This window comes from Paralichthys olivaceus, chromosome 5 (assembly GCF_024713975.1).
Source record: "Paralichthys olivaceus isolate ysfri-2021 chromosome 5, ASM2471397v2, whole genome shotgun sequence".
NCBI lineage: Eukaryota > Metazoa > Chordata > Actinopteri > Pleuronectiformes > Paralichthyidae > Paralichthys > Paralichthys olivaceus.
Genome location: NC_091097.1, coordinates 7,750,351 through 7,778,125, shown reverse-complemented (window position 1 = coordinate 7,778,125; position 27,775 = coordinate 7,750,351). Strand labels below are relative to the sequence as shown.

General features: G+C 44.7%; 1 protein-coding gene across 1 annotated transcript; it reads left to right on the top strand.

Annotated features, from left to right (window-relative positions):
* The first annotated feature begins 367 nt into the window (after nt 1-367).
* On the top strand, nt 368-27,775 carry vat1 (vesicle amine transport 1). The gene is made up of 6 exons (XM_069524816.1): nt 368-1,582; nt 7,838-8,045; nt 19,062-19,232; nt 20,838-20,927; nt 22,293-22,534; nt 26,050-27,775. Exons 1-6 carry the CDS (start codon nt 1,157-1,159, stop codon nt 26,338-26,340), a joined length of 1,428 nt encoding a protein of 475 aa, XP_069380917.1. The 5' UTR covers nt 368-1,156; the 3' UTR covers nt 26,341-27,775.

The window sequence follows — 27,775 nt, the reverse complement described above, 5'->3', positions numbered from 1 at the left end:
AAGAAGTGCTGAGTGGCACTTTACGGCCACAAGGTGTCTCACCACGTCTATTGTGGTCCCATCTCTGAGTGGACACTGGGCTGGTCTCTCAGCTCTAAAGACACAGAGCTGGAAACTGTGAATAGACCCTGGCTCTCTCTCTCTCTCTCTGACCGTTACTATGCTCCCAAAAAAAGTGTTTTTTGTAAGAGCTTGTGTCACATAAACTAAGTGACCTCCTATGAGTGGCCCTGAACCATTAGCATTTGAGTGATCCTGCCCTGCAGCTCTCGTTGAAGGAGAATACCACAAAGCAGGCTGTATTGTTTAATCAGAAGCTGGCATGGCATCAACACAAGCTCATATTTTTCTGAGCTGCCTCTGCAGGGAAGTGACAACAATGAGCCATACGCAGGCCCAAGGTTCCTGCGAATGCTACTGTAGAATAGGCAGCATAAACAGACATTTCCTCTGCCTCCGACTGTTCCAGCAACACAAACCTCACTGTTAAACACGTGACACAGTAAACAGACAGACGTTAGAAATATTAATTCATTATGTATCAGCAATATATTTACATCTGAGGGGCATTGTTCTCAGAGGACACGTCAATATTGACTCTGGAACATCACTCCTATAACAATCGTTGCTTCATTAGAGGCTTTTTCTATATTTGTCAAGTCATTTACTTCCTCTGACCACACCATCCTCATAATGTAATCGAGAGCAATCAGCATATTGTCCTTAAGAGCTGGTTTCAGCTGGATTTGCCTTCCAGCCATAATGGGCATTTTTGCAAATCACCTCTCTGCTTGATGCAATATAGGCTCATCTTATAGCCCTACCCAAAGAGCCAAACCCACCCAGTCTCACACAGTCGCGCCAATCCCTGAGTTTCAGGAGCTCTCCGTGTTTTCCAGGCTGCCTCTGTCTCGTCCCACTCACACTCTCTGTCAGAGCGCGGCGTTGACAGCCACTGGCCACTGATCAGCCCAGTTTGTCGGGGTCTGTGTCTCCATGCAACACTGCTGAGAAAGAAGCTCTGACTCTCGCTTTTTTTGCTTTGAGTGCAAGGCAAGCAGCCCGTCCACGGCATCGAAAGCACACCAAGTGAAAAAAGCCTTTTTAAGTACATTTTTATTCCAGACTCAACAGTGTCCCTCAGCTCCCTGCAACTATGTCTGGAGAGGACGCACCTGCCCAGCAGCAAAACGCCGTGGACCAGAAGCAGGAGACCAAACCAGCGGAGGAGCCCAAACCCGAGCCGCCCAAAACGGAGTCCGCTCCCGACGGCGCAGCCGAGGCAGCGGCTACCCCAGCGGCCGCCACCGAGAAGGTCCCCGAGGAGGAGGCGTTCAGCTACCGCGCTCTGGTGCTCACCGGCTACGGAGGCTATGATAAAGTCAAGCTGCAGGTGAAGAAGGGGAAGCCGGCTCTCAAGGCTGGAGAGGTGCTGGTGCGGGTCAAGGCATGCGGGCTCAACTTCGCCGACTTGATGGCCAGGCAGGGGCTCTACGACCGGCTGCCGTCCCCGCCGGTCACCCCAGGGATGGAGTGCTCCGGGGTGGTGGAGGCTGTAGGAGAAGAAGTGACAGACAGAAAAGTAAGCACACACGACGCTCTAGTTTATTTTCCTGCCCATTGAAATCACACTATCACTGTGTCTGTTTATTTTTGTTTAAATGATGAATATTGCTCTGGATTTGGTGCTGAGCAGCTACATCTGGATATGGGCGTGTCAGGCTGTGCTCGCTGCTCAGGCAGTGGCACTGGTGCTGCACATTGTTACAAACTGTTTCATGATTGAACGAATTTAAGACTGTTAGTCCAAGCAGTCAACTCAAGCTTAGCTAACAACAAAACCTGGCTCTTATATAGTTCATTCTTGGTTTGGTTTTGCTGCTCATCCATTGATTCTCTCGTGCGTAAAAACGAGACACTTGTTCACTTGTTGTCTGAAAATGTGAAGCATTGAAGCCTGGTTGTGTGTTCATGTTGCATATCATCTGTTTCGAAGGAAACCGAAGTGTAGAAATGACACGAGTTGAGCACAATGAAAGCAGCAGCAGGCGTCGCCCCTCTTGTCTCCCCCGGTTTTCAAATTGTGCTCCCTGTGCGCACGGATGAATAAACTTCGTATTTAGGCAACGAGATAGAAAAGTCTCTGTGGTGGAGAAGTACTGAATGTTCATATACGCAACATATGTGTTGTAAATGTTAAGTCGACATGAACACATGCAAATAAATCCGTGGGATGCTTTCCACCCAGGCTGCGCCTACGCTGTGCGCTCTGCTGTGCGCCACGGCGCGCAGAGGCGTGTCAAGCGAACCGAAGAAGGCCACGATAAGACCGGAAATTAGACCGTTCCGGCTTCAAAATTAAAGCTTTAAAGTCACATGAGTTTCCTTTGTGTGTCTGTGTAGACAAGATAGACGAAATATTGAAAATGTGTAAATGATTCTACAAGAAGGAAAATGTAAAATGCTGCTGGACGTGCAAAATCGGTGATATACTGCACATGTAGGCTGTAAGGCCGCTATTGTATGCCATCCTGCTTGGACATTTATAGCTCTTACTTTATCTGCAAATAAACCATTACGGATCACAAACAACTTTATTTCCTATATCCACGACTTCAGATACGTTTATTTCAAAATGTTAATTAATAATGGCTTTTATTCTGGAGACTAGGGGGTGCCACAGTTGTTAATATGGCTGACTTCACACCGGTGGGCAGACCGGAGTCACAGACGTCTTTTGTTAACGGTGGCGCACCGAGCGTAAAGGGCGAGGCGCGTCGCAGATGTAGACATCATGGTGTGATAGAAGGGATCACTCGCCCTCTTTGTCAACACGGAGCCTGTGGTCTCATGTTGTGGTCAGAAAATATCAACAGTCATAAAGAAGACACGGTTAAAGTTCAAACTATCAACGAAACAATCACGATTAAAACGAGTTTCCCTTCAACGTTGTGGATGGAGTGAGTGATGAGTCACAGGCCTATATGTCTGTCTTCTGGCTGCATGGCATCACCACGGCAACGCCTCTGCAACACAATTAGGCGCAAAGCCTCAACGCTACACATCAGCCTGCGTTGACTCACACCGTTTATCTGCTCGAGCACCACATTCTTCTCACTTCAGCCTCCTAATATCTGTGGATAACTCCACACACACACTCACACACACACACACACACACACACACACACACACACACTCATCACATGTGTGATGCAAGTGTGGAATCAGTGCATCTGGCTGGATGTGGCTCATGTGTCTATCAGGTGTCAGATCCATATGGATGGCTGGGGGGGTATCTATGCAGAGTAATGGGACTGGGATTGGTGATGGGCCATGGCCGGTGGCAGCCAGGCATCACAAAAGTTTGAGACCCCTGTGTTTTTAAGATAACTTCCCCGCTTCTTCCCACATTGTCAGTAATGTCTATTGGACTGAAAGGTCAAGCACAATCTTACACACACACACACACACATGCACAAACACACAGTTTGTCATCGAGGCCTCACTCCTCCTCCTCCCCCGGAGCACTCAGCTTATAAAATTAAGAGCCAATCTTTCTAATGGATGTAGATCTCTCAGATCTTTTGGCAGCATACTCTGAGGGAATGTGCTGACCCCAGTGAGAGTTTTTGGGAGGTGAAACGCTCGCTGCAGCTTTATCAGTCTGCCTGTCAATCTGTTTCCCTCAGACACACACACCACACAGCACATACACACACCCATAGACAAATCCAGAAATGGGTGTGTCTGAGTGTCTGCTCCATACACTGTACTCAAAGCTATATGAAGACATGTCATTTAATTAGATAATGCAACCTTAACATCAGAAGCTAAGTGATTGATTTTAATTTAAATGTTTTTACATTTGGATAAATGGCTGTACCCGATGTTCTCAGATGTCAGTACCTGCTTCCTCACATATATATAAGAGACATTTGAAGCAGTTTTCAAGAAAATAATACCTAGTCCTAAGATATATTTTTAAATTCTCTGTAGTTAAAATGTATTTCCATAATTGTATTACATAAATGCTACACTCGTCTCCCAGACTTTGTTGTTGTGTTGACTGTTTTCATATGGATTTACGATCCCTGCCTCCTGTTGTGTTTCAATAAGTGCTGCTGCTGCTGCTGCTTTTGAATAAGTGTCCCCTGGACAGACGGTAAAGTTGAGTGAAGTAATACAATGGTGAGCTCACCCGAAATGACCTACAGGGAGTGCAGGGAGAAAAAAGTACACCAGTGAGTAAGTGAGGGGAGAGGGGAAATATCACAAATCACACTGAAGCTCCCATGACACCAAACATCAGCACTTTTTTTCCTCGAGACCTTTTTTTTTCATTCTCCTCCTCTGAGTTTTGGTAGGATCTGACCCATATGTTCTCAATTACCTTCCTCTGGCCCACATTGTCAGTCTGGTATTTCCTCCATCCCTCCTTCTCTCCCTCTGTCTATCAATCCCTCCTTCCTTCGTATAATCTCTTGATTCTTCCTCCATCAATTGTGCTGTCAGTGAATCCTTCTATCATGCTGCCCTCCATTTATACTATCCATTGTCCTTCTCCCTTCTATTAAACCATTCTATCCCTCAGGATGACTGAACCCGCCTCCCTGTCCTGCTCTTTCCTGCTTCATGTTCCTCTCTCCATGATCTCAACATTTAAAGCTTGATTTCATACTCGACAGTCGGCCTCAAGCTGCTGGGTGAAAGAGGAAAATCAGATGTTTCTACTTTGTTTTCATCCCCCCCTTAAGATTGTCCAGTGTGGTTTTCCCTAAATTCTGGAAATTTCTGAGATTGAAAGTGCAGCGTGGCATCAAGGCTGAACAAGCAAGATCAAGAACAAATGGCATTTTGTCTGCGTGATATGGTGATTTGCAGCGAGCAGCATGTAGGTACTCTGTCAGGGGTGTAGCTGTATGTGAGCAGGGCTTGGCTCTTTATCTTGCCATCATGCAAACTGTGATAAACCACAGTAACACCTCTACGGACACCGGGGACATATTATGTTTCCTTTGAATAACATTTACCGGAGCCATGAGGAGTTGTATGGGTGTTCCATTAAACCATCATCTCATGCCTCAACCTGACTCATGAACACTGCATCAGAACATTTTCTGCCCGTCTTTTATTTTTCCCTGATGATCTTTTATTTTTTTTGCTGAGTTCATCAAAGCTCCGAGCCACGAAGCAGCTGACTTTGAGGCCTGCATACCCCCCAAAAAACTGAATCACCATCTGATTAACTCCATTCAGATACAGTTAACTGGACATGTCTTTGTTCTGCGCCCACCCCCCCCGCCCCCTCATACCCATGACCCCAACTGTGACTACATTAGACGCAGTGGCATGAGGGCTGACGGGAAATGCAAGAAGCGCCTGTTTCTATGTCACGCTGCGAAGATGTTGTAACAGAAGTGTCGCAAGGCTCGCTCGCTTGGCCTTGAATGTTCCTAACCAGTTTATTTGTGACTGACAGTAACTCACGTCCTTTACATGGGCACAGAAGAATAGCTGCCGATGCATTTGAATGGCATGTGTGAGTCATGGTTGATTGTGTGTTTCCTGTAAAAAGCCTGAACTCCCCCGTCTATCGATTTGAGCTACACTTTACCTCCAATTAAAGAAGCAGGACTGATGAGTTTGAAGACTTGAGGAGGAGGAGAGAAAGGGAGAGGGACAGCGAGTCAGCATGAATAACAAAGAGAAGGATGGGAAAGTAGCCCTCGGTGAAAAAGTGAGAGCATAGTTTTAAAATAAACCAAATGACTTGGCCTCAGACCGAAAGATGCGGGTATGAAAGACAAAGAGAGAGGGAGATCTCTCTAATTGGAGAGGATAGACAGCGAGGCGCATGGCTCCCTCCAGACCATTAGAGAGGGCCGGGTAGAGAGGGTTTGTTCCCAGGAGGAGAGAGCTTGTCTTATGCTCAGCCATGGGGAAGAATCTGGCAGGGACTCTGATGAGTGGAGCGAAGCCAGGGGAGAAGATGGGGACCCATTGTCCTGCGTCGCTGATGAGGAAGAGGGGATACGGGACACGCCTCGCAAGGGAAAGGAGATAGAGGATAGAGGATGGGGATGACAGACAGAGACAGCGGAAGATGAAGAAATGGTGGATGAAAGAGGTAGCATCAAGAAGGCCGAGACGCAGACATGATGAGATGGAGGGGGGACCAGAGAAGGGGAAGGAAGACGCTCTAAAGTTGCGAAAGGAAAAGATGTCGGGAAGTGAAAGAGAAAGAAGGGAAGAGAAAAAGTGAGAATAATGGAAACAGGGCAAGAGCGAGAGAGAGAGAGAGAGCTGTGTCGAGAGAGGTGGATAAGGGGGAGGAAGAAAACAGGAAGAGAGCTATAATGCTGCAGTCGTCACCGTTTCCTGTGTCCCTCGTCGGGGCTCTCCTGATTGGTTAGAGAGGGCGCTTGGGGGAAGTTTACATCGGAGCTGATCCTTCTGGAAAGAGACAGTTGTGAACCGGAGGATCCTGCTGTTGATAAGAGATAAAGTCACAGAAAATGTCACAGAAAATGATAAGATGGGGATCAGGAGTTAAATGACGCCTGTGGCTTCCTCACTGTCAGAGGACTGGGTCTGAGTGATTGAAATGGCTAAAACTTAAATGACAATCACATCTTTTATTATATAAAAAAAAATTCTGATGTTTCTATTAAACTTCCATAAAAACTAAAGCAGACAGAAAAATACAATAAGTACATTAGTTCAACAATTTTTCTCTGTAAAATCAACACAGCCTTCCTTACTGCTTTTACTCTTCTGCGAGTTACCTCTTTCCTAGTTTGCTTGAACTCGTACGCTGCTTTCAGACATGCTGAGCTCTGCATTGTCTACAGAGGAGGTGCATGTGTGAACACAAATGTCTGAGTGAGAGCCTCCAGATTTTCTGCAGACTTTCTCCTAGTATAAAAATCCGGAGAAACTCTTGGTTTGTTAGATGAGGTGGATCCATTTTTGCCCGTCTGCCTTTGTGTTAAGCAAAACTATGCCATTCCTGCTACGTTGCTCCCATCATTTCCATGGTAACAAAGAAACAGTGAGGCCGCAGTTTGCAGGATGCTCCAAACCACATCAGGGTTGAGTGGTGAAACCTCCTGGGGTACTGAACTGTCGGTAGAGTGTCTTGGTTTATTAATTTAGATGTTGTAAAATTGAGTTTTAGTTGAATAAGATAGCGATGTGGTCTGTCTGTGTGGAGTTTGCATGTTCTCCCGTGTCTGTGTGGGTTTTCTGCAGGTACTCAGACTTCCTACCACTTTCCAAAGGCATGCTGGGTCATTGGAGACACTAAATTGCCCACAAGTGTGAAAGGGAGTGTGAATTGTTGTTATATGTTGTGCATTAGAGCAGTGGTACCCAAACCTTTTGTGGCCTCGGTCAGATGAACTCAAGCACCTCTTCTTCCCTGCAGCCCATCACTGATTATTACTTTTTTGAATTGTCTGACTGATACAGGCCGCACAGTTGGTACTGTCACCTCACTGCAAGAGGGTTTCAGGTTCCCACCCCGGTTCGGCTGAGGCCTTTCTGTGTTGAGTTTGCATGTTCTCTCAAGGCCCTCGATGGTTTTCTCGGTGTCGAGTCCAGGGTTTATACGTCAGCTGTGACTGTGAAAGGATGAGCTGTGTAGCTGTTTTACTATTGTCTTTGATTTGCTGCTCAATTGTCAGTTATTGTATAGATTTTATTAGTCACAGTTTTTGATGATTCCATGTTTTCTCTGACTCGCAGTAGAACACATTGTTTTCATTAACTGAGAATTTAGAGCCCTTTGCTTCACCCTCTTTTCATCCCCTGTCTTTCTGTGCCTTCTGTTGCAGGTCGGCGACAAGGTGATGGTGCTGAACCGCTTCGGCCTCTGGCAGGAGGTGGCAGCCGTGCCGGCGAGCCACACCTTCCTCATCCCAGAGGGCATGAGCTTCGAGGAGGCAGCAGCTCTTCCTGTCAACTTCATCACCGCCTACATGATGCTGTTTGACTTCGGCAACCTCCGGCCCAACCAGAGCGTCCTCATCCATGCTGCTGCAGGTGCTTAGATACAGGATACACAGCGTACAGTGCATGCACATAGCAGACACACACAACCCTTTTATTATACGTCAGTCTTAGCTTAGGAATCGATGGATCACTCCCCATGAAAGGGCAATTATTTAATTCAATATAAATTGACACATAATTAAATCACAAACTAAAATTAGCATTGTTTTCGTGTTTGCTGAGGTAGCTTTGAATAACTCAAGCTGACAAAGCTCCAGTATAGGTTTATGTTGTATTCCTGCATCTGAGAACCACATTTAATCAGTTTCTTCTCTTCTATTGTTCTTAAATTCTGTACAGAGCTCTGCTTACTGCTCTGTGCTAAGTTGACACAAAGTAGATCTAGTTTTGCAGATCCATAGAGTCTTCTGCAAAACCTCAGCTCACAGACACAAAAGATTGTGTTATTGCTCTGAAGGAACATCCTGACATATTTATCAGACTTCTTCCTTCTCTGAACCTCCTGTTTATACATTTCTTTTCTGTGTAAGATATGGCAGTTGGAGAGTATCCCACTGTTAGTGTGAGATATGGCTGCACCAAACTTATTCCGGAGCACCTGCCACCTGGACTGAAAGGTCAAAGTTCGGAGTGAGTGGGTGGGGAATAAAGATAGGGATTGAGGGAGGGAAAGCACCTGTTTTGGGGCGTGATGTACAGAGCCTGAGAGCATTTACTTTAGCTCTGTTTACACAGTCAGACCAGCTGGAGAGAATAGGAATGAATTAACCGAGAAAAAAGATTGTTCTCTCCCCTCTTCCCTCTCTCGCTATATGTGCCGGTGTAGAGCTCCCACTTTGCCTCCGGTTCCCACTCTTTTTGTGCACATGGAGTCGGAGAGGGATCCCTTGACATTTGGGAGAGTGCGTGGGTGTAGATGGCTCAGGGACGAAAATTGTATATAATGAAACCTGAGCCTGTTTTCTCTGTGGGACACAAAAACAGTAACAGCGGGCTTTGAGGGAACCTGCGAACCGAGGTGGATGTATCTCAAAAGGATGCAGGATCAATGAATTTGCAAGATTAAAATAAAACTGTTGATTCGCTCAGAGCTGAATGACAGACTCATATTTGTGGGATTTTTGGTCACAGAGGAATCCCTAATGTTTGCGTACGCAATATCATTTTGCTGACGTCACTCATCCCTGTGAACACACACATCGAGGTTTTCTGCGCGGGGTATGTTTTGCTATAGGAGGAATGCTGTGGTGCAAGATGCTTTTCCCCGCCGGTTCGGTCCAGGCGGCGTCTCTGGTTTCTCAGGGCGGGCTGCCAGTCTTGGCTCGCCAGCTGTCCCGACATCAGGATTGTAAAAGCACATTACTGAGGCTCTGACAAAAACATTTGCTTCACAGTCTGCTTGCCTGCACTCCGTCAGTCTTTGCATGTGTGAATGATTATCATGCTGCTCTACAGCACTGTTCCATTGAGACCTTGAAGCTTTGTAATAGCTGTGTACATTATGATAGCAGCTTTGTTAAAGAAAAGAAAGTTGTCGCCAGTGAGTGAGATGTGCACATTTTGCTTTTATAGCTGTCTCTCTAAAGTGTAGGGGTGTATGACTCCCGTGGTGCTGTGTGTGTGTGTGTGTGTGTGTGTGTGTGTGTGTGTGTGTGTGTGTGTGTGTGTGTGTGTGTGTGTGTGTGTGTGTGTGTGTGTGTGTGTGTGTCCAACTCCTGAGTCTGTCAGAAATGATTCCTGAGCTTTCAAAGGTGCCTGCTGTGACAGATCCAGCGGAGCCTTTCATTTTAGTCATATTGTAACCAGCAGTGGGATGTTGAATCTATAAATCCATTAGCTGATCAACCAGAAATTATTTTTAACACTTTTAATACTCAATATAATTCAACATCCGTCCATTATCCATACCACTGATCATTTGTGGGTCGTGGGGGGAGCTGGAGCCAATCCCAGCTGACATGGGGTGAGAGGTGTGGTACATCCTGGACTGGTCACCAGTTTATCACAGGGTCAAAATACAGTGACAAACAACCATTCACAATCACAGTCTCCAGTGAACCTAACCCAAGTCTGTATATGTCTCAGGCTGTGGTAGAAAACTCACAAAGACATGGGGAGAACAGACCAAAACTGTTAATTTTAAGTTTTGATAACCATTTAAAAAGAATTCCACATATGATGTTTTCCTGATCTCATCAGTTTTGTATCATTGTCAGTTGAATATCTTTGCATTTTGTCAGACAAAGCAGATTTCAAGTCCCCACCCAACTCTGGTAAATTATAATAGGCAGTTTGTATGTGTTTTTTTTATGATGCATATCACAGACTAAACAATTAGTTGAAGAAATAGAAGTTAGTTTCACAATTGGAGAAATGTAAATTAAAGGCGTGGTAAAAAAAATGTAGGCTGTTCAGTACCGCAAATCAATTCAAACACAGGAATGTGGTCCTGAGCAATGGTTAAGCATCATATTAACATGTATTGAACTTGCTACTGCAGCAAATTATATAGCGATAATTATAGTGATGGTTTTGCCATCCTGACCTTTTTTAAATGTCATTTATTTGGCAGTAATGAGTCACTGGAAGATGTGGAACACCACCACTATTCCCTCAATTAAAATTCCTTGTCTCACTTTAAAAATCTTCAGAGAATTGATCTTTGTTTTGGAGTCAAAATCAATTCTGAGTCAGACGTCAGAGCACAGAGTGTTTTTTTGTATTTCGGTAAACAGTAAATAACAAGTAGCGTGTTACTACTCAACCCTGCCCACAGCGCAGTGAACACCCCATTTCACCACATACAGTAGTAACATGTGGGCAAATGGCTTTATTTTGCAACTGACAATTTCATAAGAAGTCTTATATCCTGAATACACAGCAATCGTTTAATTTGCAAGACATGTCAGCGCAACACTGCATTCGTTGATAGAATACCAAGATTTCTACATTACCTGCAAACATGGCACAGAAGACAGAGCTTCCTTCATGGTGTGGTTGCATAACTACGATTTAGACAATCACCATTTTTATTGGAGGCCCAAATAACTTCAGCAGCATCTTATTGCTGCAGCTAGACTGAGTTTGAGGAGCAGTTTCTTTTCTATTTCATCAGTTCATCTTTCTAGTAAAAGCTCGAGGGGCTCAGCCTCACTTCACCTGTCACATGGTTGGCCTGTTTATTCTGCTAATTATCCACGGATTTTATCACTTTAGGAAAATAACCAGCCGTCCTTCAATTACTTTTCAATATCCCTGTCCCAAAAGTCCCTGAAACTTCCAGTTAAACAGGTCATTCCTTTTTAATTAGAAAATGTCATGTTTCGTAAATAAATGTGACTTTATGTAAACAGCGCACATTCATAACTGTGTCTAAAATGGATTTACAATGTGAACACAACCTTCTTTCCATTAAAAAGTATTAAATCCTTAAATTGGAACAGTACTGAAGGAATCTAGAGCAACAGACCTTTATCCAGCCATGTACAACAAGGTGCTGTGCGCACAGGGGTGGTAGAATTACAAAAGGCAGAAACAGAAGAAATATGAATGATAAAGGATTAACAAGCAAACACAGAAGATTAAAGGAAGCTGGAAGTTTTGGGAAACACAAGATCTGTAGGATTCTCACGTCTGAACATACGTTTTCCCCATGAATGTCTGACAGGTGCTTTGACTCTATCATACTTCTATATGTGTGTGTGCGTGCATGTGCGTGCATTTGTATATGTAAACTCTGGTGAATAGTCTCTCACTCGTGGGTCCGCTCCTGTCCTCTCTCTCTCTCTCCCTCCCTCCCTCCCTCCAAACAATAGCTTGTTGTGCTTCCTCCCATCGTGCCTCTCTTCTCCACCGCACATCTGCATCCTCCGTTCCTCCTCCTCCCCCCTCCGGCCCTCCGCTCCCTCTGCACAAACTCGCTATATCCGTACCGGAGTCCTCGACATTGGGGAACGTGCACACGTGTCCCCCCTTTGTTTTCCCCAGAGGGCCTGGGCGGGGGGAAGTTCAGTGACATTTGAATGTATCTCGTGGGTCCTCATGCTGTGCCCCGGCCAACAGCTTTTCCTCTGACCTCTCCCTGAACTGGTCGTGATGTTTATGAACCCTGGCCGGCCGCCCCGCCACCACACCCACACTATGCATTCCTGCATACATATGGGGCTCCGCAGCTTCCAACGATGACGTGCACCTCTGTTTTATTTATGAGATCTTGAGTGACTGCAGGCCAACGTCAAGTGTCACGCATTGTGTTGGAGATGTGGAATGCATAATATGGATTAGGTGGTGCTGCAGGAGCCAGTGTCCTTGGGTTTGGCTTCATGGGCTCAGTCACCTCCCCCCTGCATGTCAAGACTTTGTGACATTCTGGCACAGACGCTCAGTTGTGGTTGAGTTGCAAATGGAGCTCCTCAAACTGCACTCGCTAATAGCGCTGTAAGGTGCTTTGGTCTGCTAAATAACACATGCTATCAATCATCTCCTCTCATAAACATCCAAAGCAGTGTGTTTGAGGTTTGTGTGTCAGATTCCTCACATCCTCACAGCCATTAAAGCTGGCCGTTGTTAAACTTTTTTATTTTCCCCAACAAGCCAATTACTGAGGCTTCCTTACATTTGTAGCTGCTTCTTGTTGGAGTGTAGTTACACCAGGTTGTGCTGAGGATTATCTAGAAAATATTTAATGCGTGAGTTTTGCAGCTGCTGCTTGTGGGTGCAGTACAACCTTCAGAGTGACGGGTGACAGCGGTGAGGGGTCATGTCCTTGTTAATGCTCATCTATGGAGTCGAGCTGCTAATTATGCAAGTAGTTTTTTCCAAGCTCTAAATGAATGTTTAATATTTTTAATCCATGATATCCTCAGTGTCCTTCATTTCATTAAAGATTATGCTGCGACCATCATTTTTAATCATCTTTTTTTTTTTTGTATCTTAGTATATCTGAGCAAGTTGAAATTGTAATTTGGAATAAAACTAAAGGCCATAGTTGCCAAATGTAACCAAAATAGATAACAGTTACAAACTGTAATGGCACTCAGTAGAGCACATACCTCCACTAAGGTCCAATAGTGCCAGTTCAATCAAATTTCACACTTTCATAGATATCACTTACTCACATGTGCCTGTTTGTTCAACAAAATTTTTCTCGTGGAAACCAGTGAAAATGTTTAAAGTCATAAAAAAAAATTCCTGGATCTGCACCATAATTTGATGGCATTTTTCCTGATCCACGTCACATTCTTCCACTAAGTTTTGTGTGACTCAGTCCAGTAGTTTTTGCATAATCTTTCCTCCAAACAAACAAACATACAAACCAACCAACCAACAAACAGACAGGCTGAAATTATAACCTTTGGTGGAGGATTTTAAACTTTCTTTTTTAAGGATTCTTTTTTAAGGATTCTTTGCTGTAATGATCCTTTGTGTTTGTGTGCGACGCAACACAATTTTCTGACATAGCTGCTTATCTTTCACCATTTTGTTTCATCTAGCATTGTCCATGCAGCACTTGAACCTCCTGAAATCCGGACAACCGCAATTCCTCCACCCACATTGTAACTCCATCAACTTTGTTTAACAGTGAGAGTAACGTATCTGTGCCTCAGTCTAAGAAAGGCGTCGTCCGAAGTGAACTGTAAATGCTTAAAGCAAGTGGAACAGGTGGCTGGATCTCTCGGGTTTAGTTTGATGAGAGCTGCGTCCTGGTGTAGATCTTCACTGCTGCGGTCAGAGCTGTCGGCAGGGCCTCAGGCGTTACGAGCCTCCGGTGCGCAGATGATTGCAGATGGGGCGGAAAAATGAGGAGCAAAAAAGAAATGTTTTGGGAAGACTGATTATTGCAAAAAAAACTTGTGAGCTGTGAGAAAGAACGAAGATTGCAATGTATCTTCTCTCTCCCAGGACTCCCTTCTAGTTGACCTTTCTCATTCACTATTCACCAGCTGACAAAGCCCCTTGATATTACAGTAAGTGGAGTTGCGACTCTCACTCCTGTAGATGTATTATTCCTGTGTGGGAGCCATAATAAAACTCTGATGTACCTTGAAAATGCTGCCCCCCCACCCCCACCCCCTTGTCTGTCTGCTCGGGAGGTCGCACCCTAGTTTAGAGAATGCTAATTCAGTCTGACCACCAAGCGGGAGTCTGGGCTGTGTGGTTGAACCGTCTCTGTGTTCCCCGGGCCTGGCATCGCCGGCGGCAGATCAGCTGCACTGATAGGAGAGGGAAACCAGGGCAACCTCCAGCCTAACCAGCCAATCACATTGCAAGCTCGCGCGCTCATCGCTGCAGCTACAAAGTGACCCCATCCACCCCCACCCACCCTAACCACAGCATGCAGTTGCAGGTGTCTGTGAAACCTGTGTCAGGACACCTGTTTTGTGTGTGTGTGTGTGTGTGCGTGTGCGCGTGTGTGTGTGTGTGTCGGTTTGTAAAGGGGAAGAAAATAGCAGAATTATATTTTGGGTGTACACATTATAGCTGTGTCTCAATTCAGCTCCTGCATCCTTTAGAGGCTGCATTTGAAAACCACTTGCGTCACACCAGTGTTACTAGTCCCTTTTTGAAGGCTCCTTCAAATGCAGCTGAGAAATCGGTCCTTCCATTCCCAAGAAACATCCAATGGTTGGATCCTTCTCTGGCCAACCTATCCCAGGATATATTGCGCAGCAGTGGCTAACTGTACCGAGGAAATGGCGCCACCAAGCGAAATGGCGCCACTTCAACTCAACTGAACAGCTAATGGTACACATGTAAAAAAAACAAGGGGCATTAAAACTTTCTCGCCATGTCCAACATTGGCTCTGTCGCTAGGCAACAGCAATAAGGGCAGGACAAGCTGGTCACACCAATTACAGAAAGCTTCCGTAAACCAGACTGTCTCTTTTCAGTTTGGTCTTTGCGGTCTTCGTAGGCCAAGTAGACTGCATCCTCCAAAGGATGCATCCTCTGAATCGAGACACAGCTTATCTGTTTTCTGTGTCTTTTGTTAATCTCACTCAGGAAATCACAGGCACCAACTTCACACACAGTCAAAGGATGGATTTTTTTTTAATTTAGTCAGTCAGTAACTAAAAATGTGCTTCCTCCACGCTGCACGGAGAGAAAGTCGCCATCAGAGCGAGCACATTACTGCTCATGAAGCCCAAAATGTGAGCACACACACACACACACAGTTACACACTTACACAGTCATCCAAGAAAAACACCAGGGTTACATAATGCAGAGTAATACATCCAGAGTACACATTCACAAACACCAAACCACAGCTCCTATCGCCATTACTGGACTCCTATTTGAGCTCTGCTGCAGAGGGTGGCAATAAAATGTTAATTTATTTGGTTCTGTTTTGTTGGTGTTGTAACACCGCCACATTGAGTTTGGGTCAAAAAGAGATGCTTGGGTCCACATTTGTATTCCATTCTTTGTCAGCCACAAGATAATGATAGGCTAAGGAAGGAGAGAGTCGTTCAGGAAATGTGGAAACAAATGCAGGAGAAGTTGCACAAAAAAACAATGTGGAGCTGAGAGACCAGGAACCAGTCATCTCATTGGTGTTGCCATACACGTCCCCCTACTCACACCTTCACAAATGCTGTGCTGTGACATAATCTGTATATAGACATAATAAAAAGACATGTGTGGTCAGTGAGCACGTAGCTTGACAGGAGGTTGAGAAATTAGACACTGCAGACATGGTTTTTTTTATGGTTCTGAAAGAACACTCTGATGTCCCTGTCCGCTCCTGAATGAACTCTGGGTGTGGAGCAATAACAGTGGCCTCAGTGTCAGTGTGGATTCCTCTGTGTTTTGGGGAAAATTCCTCGTTGCTGCTAAAAGTCATGTTATGGAAGCCAAGTGCAATTTGTGCCAGAATGTGAGTATGTAAAGGATTCAGGGAAAGACAAAACCTTACTGTGTATCCCATTTCTCCAGAGACACAAAATGGATAGGTGGATGTTTTAGTTTTTTTTTTTTGACATTTCCTAATTTGCAAGTGTAAACAATTCAATTGAATCTGGAGAACAAATACAATTAGCAGCAAGAATTCGCTTAAGCTGCTCTCTCTTTCCTGTGCAATGGGTAAGTGTTTGTGGATGGTCCTCAATCACACTCTTCCTCCAAGAGAGAGATGATTCTGGGCTAAAGACGTTGATAAAAAGGGAGAAACTATAAATCAGGAAACCAGGTAAGCAACAGGAACTAAACTACTGGGTCTATTAAAGGTTAATATTCTAATCTCTGTGCATATTTGTGAAGATTAGCAGACACTTTTCAAGGCTGCAGCCCTGTTCCTGTCTTTTTTTCTTTTTTCAGATCTGTGTATGTATGGATATGTGTGTGCGTGCGTGCATGTAGGGGCGCGGTAAGGGGTTCTTGGCACAGCTTAGCAGTCTTGTGATGGGAGATCAGGAGTTTGTTCTCAGGAGACTAGAGACGAGTACCTTCTTCTTCTTCTTCTTCCTCTCTCAGCTCAATTTCTCTGTGGAAACATGTTTTCCCTCACCCAGGATTTTGATAAAAATTTCTGATTGCATGAAAAGCATTTATTTCATTCTGGTTTCAGTCAACAAATAAAGGCTTAATTTGAAAAAAAAAAAAAGTTAGCAATATGATACAAATAAGCACTGATTGTTTTGCTGCGGGTTCTCCCCTCGCTCACTGACACCTTCAAGTAAACACAGAAGGGGAAACGCTGTGTTCATGACAGCAGCGTTAGTTAAATATTAATATGTGAGAGCCTGGAGCAATGGATGCATCATCCTGTTGGACACTTCACACCTGTATTTGTGTCTGATGCCTGCTACTATGTGACACAGCCATGTAATGAAAACAGCTCTTAACCCCTTCATAGCTCACATAAACAGTCACTTTTGTAAAGCATGTGTCCAAGGCCAACTTGCACATTTGCTTGTAAAGTTTTCATGTGTAAAAATATGTGTAGAAGTGCATTGCATCACATTCCACTGTAAATACACAGCTCTTTGATTTTACTATGAATAATTCCTGAATATTCACAGGTGATGAAGTTTGGTGGCTGCACAGGTCTCTCAGATACAAACAGATGACAAACTGACAGACTGTGTATGTTCAATGGCAAAGCAGTCAATGAAACAAAATGGCTGCCTTTGCTCAGTCATTGTTGGCAATTTGGCCGAGGTTTCCCTGGCAACACAAACCTGATTTCTAGCTGAGGACATGAGACGAGAGATGGTGATGTTATAACGCAGCAGCCGCCGCAAACACGCTCCCATTTAACGGCATTGATTTTGTGTTTTCATCAGTTCTCAGCTCAGTGTCGGCAGCGTGTGCGTCTCACAATGATGCCCGGATGAGAAACACAAGTCAGAAGCGATGTTTGTTTTTACACTGACATTAAGGATTATGAATGGGATCATATTCATTTTCTGACATTTTTTTTTTCCATCTGGGAACCATTTTTCTAACAACCACGGTCAGAGACTGAAATAAACCATTTCACATATTTACACTGAGCGATTTCTGGTCAGAGATGAATAAAGAGGATCATTTGATTTGGCCTCAGGCTTACAGTTCATACTGGTTTTATGTGACCATCACAGAGAAACTGCCAAGAAGTCGCCAAAGAAATTGTGCTATTGAGCTCACTTCAAATAATATTCATGAAGAGATGAAGGGACCAGAGGTGCGTCACTGTAATGTTCTGACTGTACAACAGAGATAAAGACATTATATTAGAAACATAACGATATTTAAATAGATATTCTTCACATAAATCATAAAATAAATTGCCTTGATGAAGATATATGATTCATAACCTTAAGTATAATTTTTCATTGTGGTCTATTCTCAATTTATGTAAACTATTGCAGTGTCTGTTTGGAATGGGCTGTTCCTCTGGTCTGTGGTGATGCTGGTTGCAGCTTTTTTTTCTGAAACGGTAAAAGTGACCTGCAGTAACTGAGCCACAGCAAGTGAAGATCTACTACAGAGCGCTGGTAGTCTGTTCATTCAAGGTTTATTAATATTCAACATATCACATTTCCAGATCGCACCAAATGTAATCTCTGGCCTTTAACAATACACATGCCAAGTGCGTATGTGCCTGTCGTCCTGCCTTTCGGATAATCTTACTGGGCGTGCATCCTAAATGTTTGGTTTTAGTTGCCCTGTGTAAGCAAACAAATCATGATTTCATCATTAGTTTCATAGAAACCTGCTCCTCAGCCCCATGCCATTAAAAGAGATGTTTAAACTCACGTGTTGCTTTATTCTCTGGTATCAGACGTGCTCTTTACTTGGTCAGGCATAAATGACCTTTATGGAGGCCGTTCTCTTCAAATCCTCCAGTCAGCCTCCAATTCAAACAAGCCCCTGCTTATCAGTAACCTATTACTTCTTGCTCTGGCTGCCTTGACAAACACCGGTTGAGGCATTTGTACACACGTCCAAATACAGTGAACACAATAGCAGATATCAGAGAGTGCACATTCTCTCAGCTTGTTATCTTTAAAAGTTATCTTGGGCAATGTAGCACATTTTGATTTCAACTGGCATTGTTATAAGGAGCCATGGTTATGTGATTTGCAATAGAATGATCCACTTCGCCTTTCCCAACAAAACAGATACCTCAGCGACATTCTTTTTTTTTCGTCCTGTGGAATTTTACACAAGTTGTTTTGTGTAAGGGAACCAAAAAATGAGATGTGTCATTGGAGATACAATGTCTACTTCTTCCAGAGCTGGATGTGTGTGTCTATTCTCCCCAGGCCAGCTGGGGTAATGTGATTGTGTTCAATTCTCTCTTTGCATACCCCTGAGCAAAACACATCCACTGCTGTTATTGACTGTCTTGTTTGGGGACAATAAATAATGTAAATCACATTTAGCTGCCATAGAAAATATATGCGGTCTGGGAATTCTTGATGCTCTTGAACAGCTGTGCGCAGTTGATCTTGAATCTTCATCGGTATAGTCTTTGCAATAGAATCAATCACATATTCTCAAATTTATATTTTCTTCACAAATTCATGGCAGTGTAGTTAACCCTGCCTTTCTTATTTCAGGTGGTGTCGGTATTGCAGCCACCCAGCTGTGCAAGACAGTGAAGGATGTGACTGTGTTCGGCACCGCATCAGCCAGCAAGCACGAGACCATCGGAGAGGGTGGGGTCACGCATCCCATCGACTATCGCACCAAGGACTACGTGGAGGAAGTTCGCAAGATCAGTCCGAAAGGTGAGACACTTGACTATCTGCTAGGGGCTGGGCAATACCACAGTATCAATAAATATTGCAATATAAAATGGATTTTGCATGTTCTCCCTGTGTATGCATGGGATTTCTCCAGGTACTCAGTCAGCACACGGTCCAAAGACATGCAGATTGGGGTTAGGTTAATTGGAGACTTTAATTGAACCGTATGTGTGAATGTGATTGGCTGCAGCTCCCCCACAAACCGGTATAGGACAATAGATGAATGAATGGATAAAACCACAACCTTCACTCGGGAGCTTAAGCCGTCTTTAAATTTAAAAGATATAATAATCTGACATTTATTGTGGTTAATGTCCTGATGTCCATTTTTATCTGTTTAAAGTGCTCTAAACTTGAAGTTTGTGTGTGACGGGAAATAATGTTTAAAAATGGGCCCTGTGTAGACTGTCAATTTATATACACAATTTATAGTAATATGCACTGAGATTGTTTCACAAGATAAATAGTCCAGATCAATATGTTCCCACCGGCACAGAGCAATACTGTGTGACTGCAGCGATTGTTGAACGGTGCTGAACAAACTGCCGACAGTGAGATGATGCATTTTCATACACCTTTTTTCTCTTGTGACACATTTCTTAGCAGAGCTTGCTGCCATGTGCACTTGACAGCATGTAGGGAGTCATTTTCCCTTCCAACGAACCCATTGAACCGAGCAGTGACGATTTGGATTCTCATCAACATCAATAACGTAATATAATGAAATGTATTCTGCAGAGTTTTATTTAGATGTGCTCCTGGACTCACAAAAGGACACAAAGAAAATACTGCTTTTCAGAAAGATGGAGAAAAAAACGCCCAATTCCTGTTTCTTCTTTTGCTTTCTGCTGTGTTCCTCGCAGGATGGAGACTCTTTATACTGGAGGCTCATTTCACAGTCCCCTCTCCAACCCGCCTCTGTTCGCTGTAGCACAGAGAGACAGACAGAGAGACAGATAGGAAGACAGCAAGAACTGACACTTTAGACAGAATGTATCTAATTAGAGGCCTTGGATCAATGTGCAGTCCTGCTCGCTACCTTCCCTCCCTGTCTTTGGCTCGCCATCAATTCATCTGCGCTGTGGTCAAGGCAGAGTCCTGCTGTGAGCCTCTCCAAATCAATAGAACCGGGGTTTACTGGAGCAAGCAGGGGTAGCCCAATTTGAGGAGTCCCCTCTGGCACAAAGGAACGTCATTATGGTTGAGCCGACATGGTAGAGACGTTAATCAGGGAGCTTAATAGTTAGGTTGCCATGCTTTACGTCTGCTCAGAGGCTGGTTTGTTTGTTATTCCATCCTCTAGGAATGGAATGAACTGTGATGGAGGGACATTTTATCCTTTTTGTCTTATCAGTGACAAGAATGAAAAACATAAAACAAGAGGGATCTTGCCCCGCTCTCCTCCGCTCCTCTCTTGGCATAGGTACATGTGCTCCTCCTCATGTAAACATGGCACAACTTGGCACAACACTCGCTACTCCTAGTGAACTCTGGCATGCGGAGGGGGCCACTGAAGAGACTTGGCAAGCTGCTCGCTCTCAATTCAAACCAGCGATAACTGTCCCCTTCTTATTTCTCCTGCTGCAGGACTAGACATTATACTGGACCCTCTTGGAGGATCGGACACCCATAAGGCCTACAACCTGCTGAAGCCTATGGGCAAACTTATCACTTACGGTAAGTCAAAAGAAACATATTCTTTACCTGAGTGTTCAACAATAGCTTTCAGAATTGACTCCCTGCGAATTTGATTGAAATGGTCACTCCAGACAAATTATTTCCAATCAGATTCAGAAGAAATGTTATACACTAAAGTAAAAAACCTCAACTTCTAATAGCAAATGTCTTGTATGCGAAGTGTTCTCAGTCCGCAAATCCAGATTTTAAGTTTCTACTAGAATATTTTGCCTACAGGCCAACAAGGTGTTTATTAAGTTTTTTAGTACATTAGTGACATAACTATCCATGAATAGGCTATTTCTATCTACAACGGTTTGGCTACATTTTATAATTACGAATAAGTTCTTTACCCACTTCTATGAACATTGTTATAATCAATTGCAAAGTAACACTGAACATTTTCAGTGATTTTAGAAATTATTACAAAACATCTGTGGTTAGCTCAGTGCATCAAACTTGCTGTGGGGTAAAGCTGCTTCCTGGTGGGCAGCGTGACCTCTGCAGAGGTCCGTGTCCTCAGTTCGCTGTGTGTAATCCGTGGGAAGGCCTTTTACGCTCGCTCTGCCGCAGTGTCAATCTGGAACCAGCATGCATGCAACAGTGGGTAGTGTCGGCATCTATGGAGAACAGGGCTCTGCCTTTGCATGTTGCAAAAAAAAACGATACCCAGCATGGTGCCCCCCCCACCCTACCCTCTCTCACCCCAACAGAACAACCCTCCTCCCACAGGCCGCACCCCACCCACCCGGTCCCTCTGCGCTGGCTACTTCTCTTCCAGCTTATCAGAAGTATGCATGGCGGGACAATGGGCATTCTATGCACACGAAACCTGGAATGTGTCTGAATGTAGCAGGCTGGGTCCCTCTCTTCTCTCAGAGCGAGCTTTGTGTCCCCTCGTTCCCCTGAGAGAGAGGCAGAGACAACGAGAGCACAGGAGGCTGAAGGAGAGGAAGGTGATGTGGTGACAGTCAGAGCTGAAGTGCTAAAGAGGTGTTCACAGTGGAGGAAGCTGAGAGGCGGAACAAAAAAACAGGAACTAAAGGACCCTGACTGGAGTTGATGCCATGTCCCTGAAATATTGATCAATCTTTTATGTTTGCCAGTAATTGATTGGTCAATAAGATGTCAGGAAATTTAAAAAAAATAATCCCTAGAATAATAAAGTAACAGTAACTGTGAAGACAGCAAATCTCCACATTTGAGCAACAGGAAAAAGCTAGTTTTCTTTTTAAATGACTTAAAATAAACATAACATTTTCAAGCTAATGATCAAGCAAGGGCAAAGTGAGTCAGGTCCTAGCAAAAACACATGCAGCAGAGATTCAAGCCCCTTTCCCTCCTTTCTCCATCCTTCTCCATCAGGTGCGGCGAACATGCTGGCGGGCCAGAAGAAGAACCTGCTCGCCGTGGCCAAGAACTGGTACCACCAGTTCTCCATCCACACACTCAGCCTCATCCAGGGAAACAAGTCGGTGTGCGGCTTCCACCTGGGCTACCTGGACGGGGAGACAGAGCTCATCACGGAGGCCATGAACATCATCCTGGATCTGTACAAGCAGGGAAAGGTCAAGCCCCGCATTGATTCCACTTGGCATCTTGAGCAGGTCTGTGTCTGCACACCATTGTCTCTTATGTGGATTGTGTCTGAATTGATTCTGAAGTCCTCTACAAGCACCGTAAAGATAATACATGTCACATAACTGTTTTGTTTGACAGTTAGCGGTTTTCACCAAACTACTGGACAGATTTCCATGAAATTTGATGGAAGGATGCGGTATGGGCAATTAAGTGTTGGTGTGGATCCAGATCAGAGGGTGGATCGAGGAATTTTTCTCACTTTCTTTAAAATTGCGACATTGGGCTCTTTTCCACATTTTTGGTTGACATCTCAAAGAATTATGTGTGAATTTTTAGGGGGTTGGTATTATGAATGTTTGCAATTTCCTGCAGATCCTAATATAAATCTGGATCTAGTCAATCTAAAAGTGGTTTCATATAATTTTTTGATATACTCCATGAGTTGAATATATCTGCATTTCATGCCTGATTGTTTGTGTAACTAAAAGCATCCCTGTGCACCTCAGTTTGAATGACCTGATGATTCATTGTGACAGGTGAATTTACACATGAAAGACGCGGGTTCCTCCAGCGTGTGCTTCCTACCCAGTCACCCAGAATGACTGTGGATGTCAGGTGGCTCTGTGGTTGGAGGATGGGATCTGCTGGAGCTGGGTGTGGCCCAGATTCAATAAGACTCGCATTCAACAGGCAGAGTTTGTCCACAAGACGCACAGTGTCATAACTCACTCGGCCAGACAGGGTCAGATTGTTGCTGACAAAATTAACGCTGCAAGCAGATATGAATAGAGAGAGTGTGAAAAACACACAGGGAGAGAGAGAGAGTCGGAGGCTGACATCTTCTGTTGTCAAAGTCGGAGCTGGTCAGTATTTTGGCCTTTGTGGCTGCAGCCGGAGAGAGAGAAACACCCGCTGTCTTTCTCCGCCATCTGACGCTCTTTCTCTGCCCCTCCATCTGCCCGCTCTTCATATCAGACTCTTTCTCTCGGTCTTTAGGTTATTGACTCCCTCTGTGTCTCTCTCTATCTCGCTGTATTCTCCACTTCTACCGCCTCACAGTGTATCTTTTCTTTTTTTGCTTTTTCTCTCTTGTTGCTATGGTGACATCCTTTAGTCACTGTGTGCGTCTGTCTCAGGGAGGGGCCCTGATGTATGAAAAAGAAGGAGTGTGGAAAAAACAGAGGGAAGAAGATGGTATATCTCACTCCGGCTTGGTGTGTAAAGCTTTTGATGAATGACTACAAAACACCGAAGCCCATAGTAGCATCTGATACAAAAAGCTGTTGAACAACAGGTTATCAAATACTCGGTCACTTATTACAGCCTGAGCACAAATACCAGGCCCTGAGCCCATCCATCACATTATTTCTTTCATTTTCACCCCTTGTTTTTGCTCAATAATCAATATTTAGAGCAATAATTAAAATTCAGCACTATCCCTCCCCCCTGTGGTTTCTCTTTCATTATCTACATCTGCACTGATACCCAGGAGGATAACGGCCATGTCTGTAGCTGCAAATATAGCAGATGCCTGGGAGCCAGAGTGGCTGTCAGATCTTAAGAGAGCGAAGGGTGGAAGTGGGTGGAGTCGCAATGAAGAGCCTCTGTCGCTCTCAGTGTGACTTTCATTCACATTGAAGATGATTCTTATATTTCTCGGACTCAGCCCTCCCTCCATCCCTCCCTCCCTTTCAATTTCAGGACACCAGTTGCTCCCTCCGTCCCCCCGAGCCTCCAACACCTCCTCTCTCTCTTTCCCATGTGTCTTAGTTGTCAGGGCCACGTTTCAGCCAGGCTTTACGTTGCTAGGAGATGGTCCTGTTGCCGTGGCACTGGTCGTTAGGTGGTCTGCCTGCCTCGCACGAATAGGGGCGATGGGAGGAGGGGGAGGGGGTGATGGAGACGAGAACAGACAGAGGACAGAGCGGTCAAGAGGAGGGTGGGGCCGGACTGGTGATAGGACTCTCCTCTTGTCGTTATGATGACAGTGAATCCTCTTTAGGATTTCGTGGGAGCCGGTTTAGCTGATGTGGCCTGTCCTCAGAAGTGAAATTATTCAGCTGAAATCAGCTTGGTGTTTACACAACTTTTTTTGCCGTCAGTTTTAATTATAACAAAAAAAATTGTGACTGTGGTCAAAGATCCTCCGTGGCCTCATTAGTGAATTTGCCCCATAAAAAGAAAATTAAATCAATTCAAATTGAGTTATACAATTACACAACATCGCTCTGCATTAATCATGATATAAGGAGCCAGATCTTAGAAATCCACAGCCACAGCTCTGTGACCTTAATGAAACAAATGTCTCATTAAGCAGAATTTGGATATTTAATAAAAGAAGTAATGCTTTGATTTGCACCTTTGTTGTTTTCCTCAAACAAGCTCTACCTTTCTGCAGGGTGTCCCTTTTAATACCTACTTTAATTTTAACTACTAATTCCACAAATGTCTGTCTGTCTGTTCAAACTCTTCATCAAAACGACTTCACACTTGCCCAGGGACGTGCAGTGTCAAATTTGGGGCGACGTGTATTCGCAATTCGTTCAGTGCTAATACTTGAATAAACTGGTGACCGGTGCTCTGTGGCAGTGACTTGGAGCGGGGCAGTGTACCTTCAGTCTGCGGGCTGAGTTGACCATGTCTTCTTCTACTTCAGGCAGCAGTCGACAACTGGGTCAAACAACAGGTCAAAAGCACAGCTAGATCATTTTATTAATTTCATTATTTTTATTTCATCATATCTGATTGTTGTGGGTTTATGGCAACAACATTCATATAATCACTTCTTCTTTAGCAATTGTTCAAAGTAATTGACAATGTTCACTTTGTTGCACTATATTGAATGAATTAAATGAAAAAAAATCACTGACTATAACATGATCATTGCATATGAGCACAAAGTCTTTTTGACTCTGCACCATAGACTGTTTATAAAAGAGAACTGTTGCAGTAGATAGGATTGAGATTAGATTAATTGGATACTCTAAATTGACCACCTATCAATGTGAGCGTGAATGGTTGTTAGTCTCTGTATATCGGCTCTGTTCAGGGTGTACCCCGCCTCTCACCAAATGTCAGCTGGGATTGGCTCCAGCTTCCCCTCGACCCTCAAAGGATCAGCGTTATAGATAATGAATGGATGGAAATTCTAATATTGAAAGCATCTATTTGCAGTATGTTACTCCCTCCATTTATTTTGTCATCCTTCTGTTTCTTTGCTGCGTGCTGCTGCACAATCTCATTTCCTCTCAAAGATTATTGAAGTCTCATCTAAACAAATGTAATTTCACATATACTGCATATTAAAGTCTGATTTGTCGGCTTAGGATATTTGTTCCTATCAAAACAGAAGATGAGCACAGAATGCAATAGTGGAATGAAAATGTGTTGGTGGAGGAGAAACTGGCTCCTGTGGAGCCTCAATAGATTTTTCTTCTCAATGACAGGTGTATTTTAAAAATTTCTCCCTGCCCTCCTTTCACCTTTTCCTCTTTCTTCCCTCCTTACGTAACCGTCTTCCTTCTTTTCATCTCTCCTCCAGGTGGGCGATGCCATGAGGAAGATGCAGGAGAGGAACAACATCGGCAAAGTCATCCTCAGCACGGAGCCAATGCCTGAGGAGGAGAAGAAGGAGGAGCCCAAGAAGGAGGACAAGAAAGAGGACAAGAAGAAGGAAGACAAGAAGAAGGATGACAAGAAGAAGGAGGAGCCCAAGAAGGAGGAGAAGAAGGACGACAAGAAGAAGGAGGAGCCCAAGAAGGAGGAGCCTAAAAAGGAGGAGGCCAAGAAGGAGGAAGAGAAGAAGGAGGAGCCCAAGAAGGAGGAGAAGTGAGAGAGAGGGATGGATAGTCAAGCAGACCAGCAGGGAGTTTGTGTCCTGGGAGCACAGGGAGTGGGATGGTGGGGTGGGGTGGGGTGATGGATGGGGATGGGGTGGCAGGGGGGGAGGGTGGCATTGCATAAGCAAGAATGGGAAGGAGTTAGAGGGCTAGATTACAAAGATTATCTCACCACTGTCAGTTTTCTACATCTCTTTGCTTCACCCTCTCGAGTCCACACTGGTGGCGATCACTCAGGCCTGGCTCCACCCACACCCCCTCGCTTACCATTTTCTTACAAAACAAAAAATGATCCGATCACTTTTCCCACCCTGAGTGCTCTGAACTCTTCCCCTTGCCTCACTCCTTGCGACACTCCAAATATTTTTTTCTCCTAGGACTGTGGGTAGGGTCCAGGCTTGGGGGACCGAGTGGTGGTGGTGGTGGGGGTTGTTGCCTTGACAACAGTTATCCCCCCCGCCGCTCGTGCTCCAGCCCCACCCTCATTCCCCCCCATGCCACTCCGCACCTCAACTCCCACTGTGCTAAATTGTTCTGCTCTGACTTCAACCTGCCACCTCCTCTCGTCTCCCCCTCTCACCCACACCCTCACTCTACTGAGTCCCCACCACACCCTCACCTCCCACACCAACCCACGGGCCAGACCCACAGGCAGGCGTAAACACGGACGGGCGGCCAGGCAAACGAAGAACCACGCCCACCCACATGTTGCTCTTTCTGCGTCCAACGCTCAAAGTTATGTCACTGATAGTGAGTCAGAGATGCCTGTGATTGGCTCATGCACCCCACCTCCCCTGTAGATATTTGCATCATGGTTTTTGATCAAGATCTTCGACTATGGTGTTGAAACTGCAGGGCCTGAAATTTTTTAATGTGGCTTCATCAGCAGCGGGGGGGGGGGGGGGGGGTGGCCCTATAACGCATGCGTTCCAAACCAAATTTCTGTTTATTTAGTGGCTGAAGAATAAGAATTTCCCCTCATAATGAGCCTTTCTCTCTGTGCAACGTTGAACAGAAATCATGGCTCAGCTTCCTCCTCCTTAGCTACAGATTTTTCTAGCTGACCAACTGTTGGCAAGAAGTGCGCGGTGCCAATTAAGAGAGAATTTGTTTCTGTTCAAACAAGCCACACACACACACACAAACATACACACTCTGAATGTGATGAAAGAGGCACTGTCACGCTGAGACAGTGAAGCGTCTGAAATGAGCAAGTTAAGAAGGTGAATACCAGTTCTTTTTTCCTCGGGATCAGCCTTTCTTTTTTTTTTTTCCCCTGATCCTCCTCGAGGCACTCTGTGGCATTCTGCTCCTTTCACAGCGACCGCTCGCCTGTCGATCACCCTGACCTGAGAGAGAGGAGAATTCAATTCAAGCCGGCGTCCATACTTTGCCTCCCCTCCTTCTCTCTTCTGCCCCTCTCTCTTT

What these genes read in the sequence shown, in the direction of transcription:
- vat1 (XM_069524816.1), top strand. Translation starts at nt 1,157, where the DNA reads ATGTCTGGAGAGGACGCACCTGCCCAGCAGCAAAACGCCGTGGACCAG. An exon ending in GGGCAAACTTATCACTTACG is followed by an intron (nt 20,928 to 22,292) that starts GTAAGTCAAAAG and finishes CTTCTCCATCAG; the next exon opens with GTGCGGCGAACATGCTGGCG. An exon ending in CCACTTGGCATCTTGAGCAG is followed by an intron (nt 22,535 to 26,049) that starts GTCTGTGTCTGC and finishes TCTCTCCTCCAG; the next exon opens with GTGGGCGATGCCATGAGGAA.